Source organism: Phodopus roborovskii, unplaced genomic scaffold (assembly GCF_943737965.1).
Source record: "Phodopus roborovskii unplaced genomic scaffold, PHOROB, whole genome shotgun sequence".
NCBI lineage: Eukaryota > Metazoa > Chordata > Mammalia > Rodentia > Cricetidae > Phodopus > Phodopus roborovskii.
Genome location: NW_026126469.1, coordinates 18,289,081 through 18,302,493, shown reverse-complemented (window position 1 = coordinate 18,302,493; position 13,413 = coordinate 18,289,081). Strand labels below are relative to the sequence as shown.

The 13,413-nt window shown below is 42.3% G+C and overlaps 1 protein-coding gene across 1 annotated transcript in view; it reads right to left on the bottom strand.

Moving 5' to 3' along the window:
* Window positions 1-4,567: 4,567 nt before the first annotated feature.
* The window catches only part of Lmln (leishmanolysin like peptidase), a 41,237-nt gene continuing 32,391 nt past the window's right edge, over window positions 4,568-13,413 (bottom strand). The window contains exons 14-17 of the mRNA XM_051191374.1: window positions 11,421-11,580; window positions 8,072-8,202; window positions 7,169-7,379; window positions 4,568-4,757 (exon numbers count right to left, since the gene is read on the bottom strand). Of these exons, the coding sequence (XP_051047331.1) occupies window positions 4,657-4,757; window positions 7,169-7,379; window positions 8,072-8,202; window positions 11,421-11,580 (603 nt within the window). The 3' untranslated portion in view covers window positions 4,568-4,656. The remainder of the gene's footprint in view (window positions 4,758-7,168; window positions 7,380-8,071; window positions 8,203-11,420; window positions 11,581-13,413) is intronic.

Here is a 13,413-nt window from a genome sequence, read left to right as displayed (position 1 = left end):
AGATATAGACAAGACACTATATGAACCCTACTGCATGCTAAGTAATACTACTAGATTTATTTAAATATTTAGACTTATTGTTTATAGTTTTAGGTCCTTACATGGTGTAGTTAAACCTTTAAAAAGAATCTAAAGATTATCGGAAAATCCCCATAAAGATCTCTATTCAATAACTATAATCTGCTCAGTTGCTCCATGTCACAGCAGAATAGATCCAAGTGCATCCTGGGAAGGCAGGTCCATGGCAGGAAGGATGTCTGCTCATACTCACATTTGGGTTATCAGGGAGTCACTCTCCAGGAACCCAGCAGGCTGGTCACTTAGCGAAGCGCCTGGGCTGCAGCAGGGATCACACTGCTCCAGGATCAGTCTGGCCTGCTTTCTCTCTGGCTTAACTCTTCAAGGGTTCCCTGTAGCTTTTACACATGGCCTGTCCCCATTCTGGATGTAGGACTTCTTTACTTACACTTAAGTAAAACTGAATGTTATTTCACAGTAACCTCCTCATCTTTCCCCAAAAGAGTTCACCACCATGTTTGTGTTTCTTATCCAGGTTTTAAAAAGTTAATGGTTGCTGGGTTTTGTAGCACGTGCCCTTAATCCCTGCATTCTGGAGGTAGAGGCAGGCAAATCTCTGTGAGTTGGAAGCCAGCCTTGTCTACAGAGTGAATTCCAGGACAGCCAGGGTTACATAGTGTGACCCTGTCTCAAACAAACAAACAAAAACCAAAACAACAACAAAAAAGTTAATGGATTTTGGTAAAGACAAGCTTCAAGTTAAGTTTCCACTTTTATTAAATGTGTTTTTCTAAGGAATATATTACACTTAAAATTCACCACCATAAATAAAGACTGGCTTTAAAATCTGTTTTACTTACTAAAAATGTAAACATAAAAGGATTCACTCCTCAGTCCCAACATAATTTAAAAAAGGAAAAACCGTCTTTTCTCCAGCATAAGCAGCACAGACTTCAGCAGAGCACATTAGTCCTCCTGGGCAGGGGCAAAGGTCACAAAGGTCACGGCAGGGAGAGCTAGTTCCCACCTTGAAGCTGGTTGTGAGCAACATCCATCTCCTCTTGCAGGGACCACTCAGCTCTCTTCAAAGCCTGGCTCTTTTCTGTTCATCTGGCCCTAAGTCCTCAGCTGGGCAAGGCGTGGATCTAGGCTGGAGACTCCAGGAGGCTGAGCAGGGTCGGCAGTGACCTAGTTAGTCCTCATCAAGTGTTAGCCAGGAGGCTTTAGAGTGTAAAGATTTGAACCAACCTCCTAATTGCTTTATGCATGGCCATAACTGGGAAACTTTATTTTTTGCGGGGGATGGTAGGAGTGAGACAGTGCCTCTCTCTGTAGCCCAGGATGGTCCTAAAATCACAATCGTCCTACCTCTATCATCCCCATGCTGGGATTATAAGCATGATCACCATGCAGGGCTCAATACATTAAGTCTAATATTGAAGAAATGTTAATAACATTTCATGGAATATTCTGATATAATTACTTATGTATCTTCCTAAAACTATTTATAACCCATACAATTATATCTTCAAATCTCAATAAAGTCTAGGCCAACGTAGGCTGAAAACTAATGCTAAGCAGAATTTATAACATTTTTAGAATGCCCATTTGGTCTTATATATATAAGAACCCTATAGGGAAATGTTAGGATTACTGGAAGGATGTTCTGTAGAATATGTTAGAGAAGTGGATCTACCGACTATTAAACACTGCCCAGCTCCTTTCCTGCCCTGCTCAAGCCTCCTCACATGGCTTTGCTTCCTTCCTGTGAATTCTGAAAAAACCTGAGACAATTCACTTGGTATGTTTGACACCTAGGACCTCAAAACACTTACACTGACCTGCCTGAACGGAACACCAAGGTAGTCAGTTTTTATAAACACTTGACCTTTCTGATTCCAATTTATGGCCCCCTGGTCAGCTGTCCCCCTCTCCTTCCTACCCCAACTCACTCCTACCATGGAACACCCTGCTTGATTCCCTCCATGGGCCATGGGTTTTGTCCTTGTGATGTGAAAGGGCTGATCTGCCACAGAACACTAGCAGGAGGATATTTCAAATTCTTCAGTTCACAGCTGAATCCTATAGACAATTCTGCATCAGGATCTCAGACTGTAGACTCCTTTTCTTAGTTATTACTCGAAGTACCAATGAGCCTCTTAAACTGTCTACAGGATGAGTGGCCATCTGAGTCTTGCTAAGTACACCATGTGGGATCAGTGATGAGTGGCCTTGGCTCTAGCCTCCCTGAAGAGGAAGGGACAAAGCCGCGAAGCTAGGAACCTTTGGGAGTCCAGTGTTTCTTGACATGGGCTGCATTAAGTTTCATGTTTATGCAGAGAAAACACTGGGACACCACATTCCAAGCTTAATAAATAGATATACAAAAAAGTCATCTGTAACATTTTCTCCAGAAAGTCATTAGTGCAAATATAATTATATTAATTAAAAAATAAAGCAAAAATATATTTCAAGTATAAAAAGCACCATGCTTGGAAACAATACTACCTAAATGGTATTACTGCACAACAGTCAAAATGTAGTCAAACCTATCACTGACTCTCAATATACTGCACTGTTATTTTTGGTGAAATTCTTTGTACATTTTGTAGGATGATTCATAATCATCATAGGTATGAAAGTTTCATGTATATTCCTTTTTTGTTCTCCCTTTAGATGGTTCAGCCCTAGCTGGTCTGGAAACTTACTTTGTAGACCAGGCTACACTTATACTCAGATATCCACTAGCCTCTGCCTCCCAAGTGCTGGGATTGTGCCACCATGCCTAGCATACTGTATATTTCTTCAAAAACATCCTCGCTTTTCTGACTTTGTACAATTTAAAGAATTGAGAAGTGCTGCCATGGCTTCTCTTTAGCTGGCGCTGACTGAGTTTGGGGCCCTCAGCTTTTCACAAGGATGAACAGCTCCAACTTGCAATGCATGCAAGCATACATTTTAAATCTCTGCCTTTAAAAAAGGTGAGTTTTCCTATATTCTGAGGCCCACTGTCCCTCTGCAGTGCCATAGTTACTGGAGTTACTACTTAGTGCCATGGTCTTTGCTCACTTGCACAATTTCCTTCCTTTCTCTGTTCCCAAGACAGGGTTTCATATAGCCAATACTGGCTTCAAATTCAAATTCCCTATGTCGCTAAGGATGAACTTGAAGTCAGGATGCTCCCTCCCGCCTCTACTTCCCAAGTGCTGGGATTACAGGCCACCATGCTCAACTTTAACTGCACAATGTCTTAAATAGAGCACCCAGTAGCTATGTGCTGAGTGGGACAGGGGGATAGAGGAGTATGTCCAAATGCCATGTCTCATTTTAGAAACTGTTACATTTACTTGCCTGCATAAGCCAGTATGTGCATAGTCAGTCCCTTTCTTCTCCCACATGGCACCAGGCTTCAGACTCAGGGTAGTAGGCTTGCTGGCAAGTGCCTTTACCCACTGAGCTATCTCACTGGTCCTAAAGCTACATAATTGATCAGCTTTAGGGAGAAAAATAGGACATGACACCTCACTAAAGAATTTCAAAGCTGAGTTGGTAGAGGGTTGGTAAGCTGTGGCAGAGCAGACATTTAAAGTAAAGGCAATCTTCCAACTCTGTAAAGGATACAGGTGGGCCCCTGTGGGCAGCCTGGATGCCAAACCTACACTTGGCTCTCAGGAAGCAATTCAGATCTCCTTGTTTTGACTTGAGTTTTTCTTCCTGTCCATGAAAGAACTTCCAGACATTAGCAGTTCTTCTGTAACAGCTCGTTTCCCTGGAAGTAACTGCATGCCTAACTGCATGCCTGTCCATGTCTGAACTCTGAAGATTTACATAGGCCAGAAAGGATCAGTTGGGTTTTGGTGGATTACAGTTGTTCTAATATTACACGAAGCACACACAATCGTGCTGTCTTCTGTTTGCATGATTTCAACACTCTTACTGTGCACCGTACTTCACACTCTCCCACAGGTTTTCAAGTTGCTATGAAATTAATAAGAAATCCAAGTGGACACTGAGTCGGATGAAGACAGCTCAGAGCTGACAAATGATGGCGACAGCTCAGTCATGAACGGGTCACACAGCTGGCAGGAACAAGGTTGAGTCAGAGCTACATACACAGAACTGACAAGTAGCACAAGGACTTGAGTGTCTGGTGTCCAGGTGTTCGTTTAAACATGGGCAACGGTGACAGGAAATCTGGAATCGCAATGACCATTTTTGTACCTGGAGGCTGGGCTCCTCAACCTAAACTCTGGAATGCTCAGTAGCCGCTCTGGGAGTGACCTTGGTGCACAGGAGCTTCTTCAGTTAACATACACGCTGAGGTATGTGACCATGGCAATCCCCACATCCGCCCTGCACTCAAGGGAGAGCTCACTGCCAGAAGACTGTGTATCCATAAACTAGGGAGCCTGGGCATTTGCAGTGCCTCTCCGAGCTCCGAGGTGGCTGTGCGGCTGATGAGGATGACTGCTGTGGAGCTACACCTCACAGTCCTGCTTTGGCCAGCACTTCCAAGCCAGAGTCAGGACCGCCACCTCCACCATGTGCATCGTCACATGGGCTGGACTCTCCCAGGTTTTGTGCTTTGTTCATGGGAACATGCTAAAACTGTCACCTTGAAAATTCACTTCTCCATTCCTAGTGCCACACACACAGAAGAAATCCAGCCAGCAGAGGAAACAGATTGCCTAGGAGGAGCCAAAGCGTGACCACCAGGCTAGAAGAGCAGGAGCAGAGGTCTAGGGTAGAAAACAAACAAACAGCACGTTTGTGAGTAAATCATCCCAGTTAAATCCTGACAGAAGGGGAGCAAGCACCACCTTTAGAGAGTGGGGTGGAGTCTAGAGCTCAATGGTCCAGCGCTTGCCCTGAACACCTGAGGCCACATGCTCAATCCAGGTCCTCTATGAGCAGGCTGTGGTGTGCACTCCTGGAACCCAAGCACTGCGGCAGGCAGAGGGGAGAGGGTTTAAGGCCAACCGGTCTACACAGAAAGTTCTAGGCCATCCTGGGCGACAGAGTGAAACCCTGTCTGAAAATAAATTAAAAAATGAGTGTCAGTATTCTGAAATATATTGCTTCTGTAAGGTTATATGAATGAGCCAAATGGGAACAATAAAAAAGTACAAGAACTAATGGGGATGAAATTCACTCTAAGTGATTCAGGGTATTAGCAAGTTTTATGTTTGTCCATTCGTTCATTTTTAAGAACGAGGTCTCATGCAGTTGAGATAAGCTCTCTGTGTAGTTGAGGATAACGAACTTTTGATCACCTTGCCTCTATCTCCCAAGTGCAGGGATTGGAGGTATGTGCCACCATGTACTGTTAAATATTAGCTTTAATGTTAGCAGCTTAGTACTAAAATAGTCTAATTCACAGGACAGCTACATTAGGGATGATACCGTTAAAAAGGTGTTGCTGTAAGTTAACTCTTTGTCTCATGCAAGAACACTGAAAAGATCATATCTTAAAATTTGGAGGGTAATAACTGTTTTAAAGAGAAACAACAGTGGCAGGCAGATCTCTGTGAGTTTGAGGCCAGCCTGGTCTACAAAGCTACACAAAGAAACCCTGTATTAGAGAGAGAGAGAGAGAGAGAGAGAGAGAGAGAGAGAGAGAGAGAGAGAGAGAGAGAGAGAGAGAGAGAGAGAGAGAACTCAATCCGGGGATGTGGCTCAGTTGGTAGAGTGCTTGTCAAGCTTGTGTGAGGCCTAGGTTCAATCACTAGCATGACAAAGTAGGCATGGCACTGGTAACACAGGTAGATAATCCACTTGGAAGGTGGAGACAGGAGGAAGTTAAAGGCACCCTCAGCTTCAGATGGAGTTGCTATCTGGGGCCAGCATGAGCAAAATGAGACTGTCTCAAAAAACAAAAGATGGACACACACACACCCCCCACAGACATACATGCACATATACACAGATATACAAACATACACACCATATAAACACACACACAGATATACATGCACACATACACAAACACACACCAAATACACACATACACTCAGAGACACAAATAGACAAATGTACACATACAGAAAGACACTCAGACACACCACACACACACACACACACACACACACACACACACACACATACACACACACACACAGATCTCATGTAAAAGAGCAAGCATACACGAGAGTTCCTGGCACAGTTTAACAGGTGGTCAGTTAAAACTCTTCGTGTGCTCTATTCACACACACTGACAAACATAGGAAGTCAAGGCACTGTATCAGCAGTGTTGCTTACAAAGTAGAAGGGCAAAGCCCAAGATCTTCCTATTCTTGTTATATTCTGTAACCTCACAAAACCCTTTTAGTGGAGGATAGGAGCTAACTAGGAGGTTGAGCGCTTTGAGCATGTTCCTCACAGAAATGATGACACAACATACAGTCTCAGAGAAGTACTGATATATAAAGAGATGCTGTGTCCAGTACAGTGGGACTTGACCTGACTAGGGGTGATGAGGGGATGAAGAAAAGATACTCACTAAAGAAACAACAGACACAACAGATGTACTGTTCAGCTGGGGAGAGGTGGGGTGTACACATGCTGATGGAATTGAACCAACTACTGATACAACCTGGAACCTCACTGTGTTAGCTATGTACAGCCCAGGGGGAAGGGCTACCTAGTGTGGGTAGTAAGTCTCTGTGGGAGAGCCATCTCAGGCTTTAAAGATCCAGGAGAAGGATGCTGCAGTTGCTAGCTTTTATAGACACAATCTTTCCCACTTGGATGCTGGAGGAAGGCTCTGCCATCATTCTGAGTCTCATCTATGAAGGCTTTCCCACTCATAGGGTCGAGGCACTGGAGTCCTTCACATGGCCAGGCCCATGTCAACACACCCTTTACTAACTCAGGGTTTCCTCTGCTCCCTACAAAGAGGGAGCAGGAGAGAGAATATAAGGGCTACTGGGCTAAAGTGATGGGTGTTGTGTGTTTGTGATCACCACTGCCTCTGTCATTACGGCACAGCCTTGACTGGACTTGGCTTTCAAGTTACTAATAACAGCAGGCAGCAGGGTTTTCCTGGAGAACCTCAAGCAGAAGGAATGGGGCCTGCCTGCTCCGAAGCCCCTGTCAATATCTTATAAAGATATTATGTTTCTTCATTCCTCCAATTGTGGTGAGTACTCACCCAGAGGAAGGGCTCGAGTCAGGTTAGCAGCTGGAGGGTCAGTTTCTGGTGGACACTGCTCACAGAAGTCCCAGCAGGAAGGGCACAGCAGGTTTCCATTGTGAATCCAGCCGTTCATCTGGATGCGGACAGGCAGGACCTGCCCAGCCCGGCTGCATAGATATGACGTATCTTGGACCCAAACCTTCAGACCTTGAGGAGAACAGGAAACCTTCAAATAGGGGAGAAAAACAAAGTCAGTAAGAGCCTGGATGAATGTGTTCCACACATTTCCTCATTTACAGCATCACGGTCATGTAAACACTAAAAACGTATCTGTCCAAAGTGCCAGTGGGAGGACAGAGAGTTCTCACCTCTATCAGTACTTACGCCTTCCCAGAGGCTTCACACTGGGTTCTTAGCTATTTAATCGTTCTTTATGCTTGCGTTGTGTGTTTGATAGAGAAACAATATGTGGTACTGTAGTTTTAGAAGAAGACAAGTTTTACTCAATCTAGTTGTATGTAATTTAAAGAATATCACTTTCATAGTCAGGTGTGGTGACACATACCTGTAATCTATCTAGCACCTGTAATCAAGGCAGGAGAATTAGGAGTTCAAGGTCATTGCTAAACCAGTCTGGTTTACATAGCAAGTTCCAGGATAGTCAGGGTTACATAGAGACTTTGTTTAAAATAAAAATTCATGCCTGTCTAGCCCAAGTTATGTATATTCCAAACAGACAGTAAAAGCAATTTCTCTCAAATAAATGACAGCATTTTCTCAAAACACAGCACTCAAACTAATAATTAAAAAACCCAAGTAAGTGAAAGTAATGATCAGTAAATCATCTATATAAGCAATACCAATAATAATCTAATATACAATCATATATTTGGAGTAGTGGCTGAACTTGGGGTTTACCTGGTAGCATCCACTCCCCCAGTCTGGGTAACTGAGCTTCCTCTCGCACTGTTCCATGACAAAGGCTGATTTCTGAAGCAGACAGACCGAGTGAGGGCCATACTTCTCTGCACCGTAGTTTTTAAACATTTCTAAAATAAATCCAAAGAGTCTTCTCACACACTGACCGTTAGTGTGATTAAAAATTGTTCTGGGGACGAAAGGACGGGAAGACAGCAGACTTGGGGCCAGCTTGGGCTACAGAGACTCTGCCTTCACAACAGCAGCATAAAAGAGTTTAAAACTGCACTGACAGGGCTGGAGAGATGGCTCAGAGGTTTTGAGCACTGACTGCTCTTCCAGAGGTCCTGGTTCAATTCCCAGCAACCACATGGTGGTTCATAACCATCTGTAATGAGGTTTGGTGCCCTCCTCTGGCCTGCAGAACACTGTATACATAATAAATATATCTTTAAAAAAATAAATAAAAGTGAAAACTGGATGAGATGTGCAAATTAACAAAAAAAACAAAACAAAACAAAACAAAACAAAAACAACAACAACAAAAAAAAACCTGCTCTCAGGCAGGCCCATGGCTAACACCTGCAATCCTAGGTCTTGAAAGGCAAAGCAGGAGAACTTCTGTGAGTGAAGCCAGTCTCAGAGGGAAACTCTCTCCCAGAACAAAAACATGACATGTAAACAAACTAACTTTGCTGAATGGAAAATTTCAAATTAAAAAAAACAAAAACAAGACTCCAAATTCAACTGAGTTTTCAGAAAGGAACTGGTATGAGAGAATTACTACACCAGAAATGAGATTATGTAGACCCTAAGTATCGAGGTTTAAAAAAAAATCACAGAATTAGATACCAAAACAAGAACCACTGTCTGTGACGGCCTATAAATAAGGTGTCCGTTCATGTGACTCAGGGCAGGGGTTATAATACACTGTTGTTTGGATTTTGAAGACAATGTCTTGCTATGTAGCTCAGGCTGGGTCCAGAACTTGTGGTCTTCCTGCCTCTACCTCCCGCATCTTCTGGAAAGTCATGACAGTTGCAGACTAAAGCACACAGCTGCAGATGTGTGAGTGAATGGAGGCAAAGAGACAAAGTCTTTGGATTCTAGTTACGCGTGTTCTCCTTACAGTCCACACAAGTTTCATGGTGGTTTTCATTTATTTATTATTTGTGTATGCGCACGTGTGTGGACAACATGGGGTGTGAAGGTCAGAGGGCGACTGGGCACCTTTCTCCTTCCACTTTTATGTGGGTTCCAGGGATCAAACTCAAGTCCCCAGGCTTGGACAGCAAGTGCCTTTACCTACTGAATCAATTTGCCAGCCCAAGTTTCATGTTTTTCAAAGTAGGGAGTTTAAGTAATCCATTTTGAAACAGTATAAAGAAAAGTATTTGATTTTCTCTAAGTTTTTAAAAAAAATCTTAATTTTATGAGCTATGAATTTTATGTAGCTCGTATCTATGAACTTCAAGTCTTTGAAAGGAATATTGAATAGTATACGAATCAGAGTTTTCAGCAAACAACAATCCTCAAGCTAAACCCGAGACCCCCCTACTCATGTCATGTTCTCTGTAATCTTTCACACTGTAGCAGACAAAGCACAGTTCCAAAGCCTGAAGTATTTGTATTTTTAAAAAGTAGTGTTGAGCCTAGCACTAAAACAATACTGTGATCTTTCTAGCGAATCCTCATGGACAGATCTGTGCATTTCTTTCACTTCAGCAAGACACCGCCAAGTCCTTCCATCATTAGTGTTTGGGATGTGTCTGCAAGAGGGCAGAGAGAGCGAAAATACCAAAGATCCACTTAAGTGTGCCACGTTGAGGAATAAGTGGCAGCTGTGGTTTATATTCTATTACTGCCTTTGTGTTCAAAAGACTATTCCAAAAAAGAAAGAAAAAGAATGAATGGTTTAAAATACTACAGAAGTCTATGGCTTAAGTGATCTAATCTGTAATACAGTAGGAACAAGATAAAAAGAGGGGATGACCAAGTTAAAATTTTTGAAAAAAGATGGAAAAAACAAGTGTTTGTCTCCCTTTTTCTGTGTATGAGTGTTTTGGCTGCATGTATGTCTGTGCACCAAGAGCATGCCTTCCTGGTACCTAAGAGGCCTAAAGTGGTGTCTGATCCCCTGGAATAGGAGTTTCAGACAGCTGTGAGCTGTCATGTGGGTCCTAGGAATTGAACACTGGCTCTGTGGAAAAGCAGTCAGGGCTATTTTAACTACTGAGCCATCTCTGCCTAGGCTTTTTGAGACAGGGTCTCACTCTGTAGCCATGGTGGCCTTAAACTCTCTCTAATCTTCTCACCTCAGCCTTTCAGGTGCTAGGCTTAAACTCTCTAATCTTCTCACCTTAGCCTTCCAGGTGCTAGGATTATAAGCACAAGCCATTTTGCATGACTAATTACTGCTTTTTATTAAACATCAGATTTGAAAATATTTGTTTAGAAACTTGGTTAGTATGAACTATAATGATCACACTATTTACTGCTTTGCTGTCTTGTTTTTATATATTTAAAAGAAATAGATAATATGGCACCATCTCTTTTGGCTGTGGGATACAGTATTATTGGGAGATCTGCAGAGATCACAGGGAAAAAAAGGTTCCCTAATGCACTTCCCAAAACAGGGAGGAGCCCTATGGGATCTTCCCACCAATCGACCGTACCATTTTGGGTCTGTTCATGCTTTGGGAAAACATGACTTCTTATGTCTCCCATAGCAATTTCAGAGAGATGAAATAGTAGGAAATGAAGTGCTTTCTGCAAGGCAGATGTAAGGTGTGCACATGCATGTGTCTGTGTATCCGGCAGTCTGCAATCCTCTCCAAGTGTCAAGCAGAGTTCTAAGCACTTACTACTTAGTTCTTTTCTTCTTGCTGCTCTTAATGATTTATTTTTGTTATTTTAAAGTTATTTTATTCATTATTATTTTAAAGTACGTGTATCTTTTTGTGGGTATATGCATATAAGTGTAGGGGCCTGTGGAGTCCAGAATCGGGTATAAGATTCCCTGGAGATAGAGTGACAAGCAGTTGTGAGCTGCCTGACACAACATGGGCAGTGAACTCATGTCCTCTGCAAGAGCAGCAGGTGGTCTTAACTGCTGAGTCATCTCTCCAGCTTTCATTTAATTTTTGTAATAACTTGAGGTAAGTAATATATAGGCAGAGAAAGCAAGTAACACAAAAGTTAAGTAATTATTTATAGATAGACAGTACAGGAGATGAAACACAAACTCAAGGTTATCTGGCTACAAGAACTGTTCCCTTAGTAACTATTTTATATAGGTATCATAAAATTGTATTAGGTAGTTAACCATTCATTTCACTAGACTACTAACCTGGTTGATTTTCCAGTATTCTACAGTCGGAGCTGCGCTGGTATTCACCACTTAAATGCCAGCTGAATTCCTGACTGAAAGGGCAATAGTCAGCAATTTCTACTGACCCACCATAGTAAGGTAAATCTTCCGCAGATACTCCACTGAGCTCGTCAAAATACTGGGAACAAATCACAGGAGGGGAGAAGAATAAGAATCATTCTGTAAACTCAAAACAAGACCACAGGCAACTACAGCAACCTCATAGTGCTCCAGACCAAAAAATAGTAGTGCAATTTCCCCAGAAACTATACAATAAAGATGTAATATGTCATGGAGGGGATCTTCAGGGTGCTGCACTTTAGAAACAAGTGGTAAGTTACCTATTAAGATGATGAATTTGATTCATGTTTTAAAAGGACGAAGTACAATTAGACAAGCAAAATGAGTATTTAAAAAACCACTTAATATTAATTTTCATCACTTAGCATGTAAGTATCAAATTAATGTATCTTTGGATTGTATTGTGTTAGAATGTTTGATCTTTAAAGCTGCTATCTGGGCTGGACATGGTGGTATACACCTTTAATCCCAACACGTGGTAGACGGAGGCAGGTGGATCTCTGAGTTCCAGGCCAGCCTGGTCTACAGAGTGAGTTCCAGGACAGCCAGGGCTATGTAAAGAGACCCTGCCTTGAAAAACAAAACAAACATTGGTTGTCCAAATTGCTGACTTGAATTCCATTTAAAAAAAATCATTAATGGAATTTTGGTTTGGGATTGGCTCAGAATTTCCAACAATTTTGGAAATGACTCTACACATACTTCTGCCATTTTGTACTGCGTGTGTACTTATGTGAATTTGGTGTTTATAAAGTTAAAATATTGATAACTCTGAAATGTTCTATGTCCTTGCAGTGAAGATTTAACTATTTATGTAAAAGTAAACTAATATATCTACCTCATTAGTATGCATTTTTGCCTTTGTCTTTAAAAAATGCTAGAAGTATATGTGTAGCAAAAAATAAAAAATAAAACAAAACCCCAACAGAGCCAGACATGGTGGCACACTCCTTTAACCCCAGCACTTGGGAGGCAGAGGCAGGTGGATCTGTGTCTAAGAAATGAGTCGCAGGCCAGTCAGATCTACACAGTGAGACCTTGACTCACAAATAAACACTACAAAAAACAGTAAGAGAAAAGGGCTGGTATAACACAAAACTAATGCATAAGATGAAGGAGACATTTCTAATATAAAATACTAGGTAAAATGGACTGTGCTATAAACTGCCTTTTGTGGAGGCTGAGACATGAAGACTACTGGGGCCCAGGAGTCTGAGGCATCAAAGCAATAGAGCAAAAATAATAAACATAGGAAATGTCCATGCCATTTTAGGGGGGAAAAAAAAAGGAAAAAAAGTAAAGCTATTGGGAGGGAGGGAGAGGGAACTGGGATCGATATGCAAAATAAGAAAAAAAAATAATGCTATTTACACAAAATAGTTTGAATACCAAAGCAGCAAGGAGTCAAGTAGGTTGTAAAGATTTCACATTGTGCCAGGAAGTGGCACACCTGCCTTTAAATCCCACCAGGTGGGAGACGGAGCCAGGAGAACTGAATTCGAGGGCAGCCAGGGCACATGGTACCCTGTCTGGAAAAAAAAGAATCACATTTTACACCAACAAACTGTGATACTATCCCTACAGATTCCTTTGCTATCTGATGGTGTTCGATGTGCTCGGTGAGGTCAAGTCCATGTTGGAACATCACAAGTGAGCAGATATCATTGCCATTAGCTTCTGAGACACATGTGGCAATAGGCTCCTTTGTGAGTGGCGGATGCAGCTGGGGGACTTGAAAGACTAACAACAGGAACTTGGTTTGCTGCTGTTTATGAGAGGGTCTTAAGCCTGTGAGTGCCACACTTGGACCCAGAAGAGGAACTTAAGATCAGTCAGACTCAGGCTGGACACTAGCAGCCATTTTATTTACCTTTTACTCTTAGAAAAGATT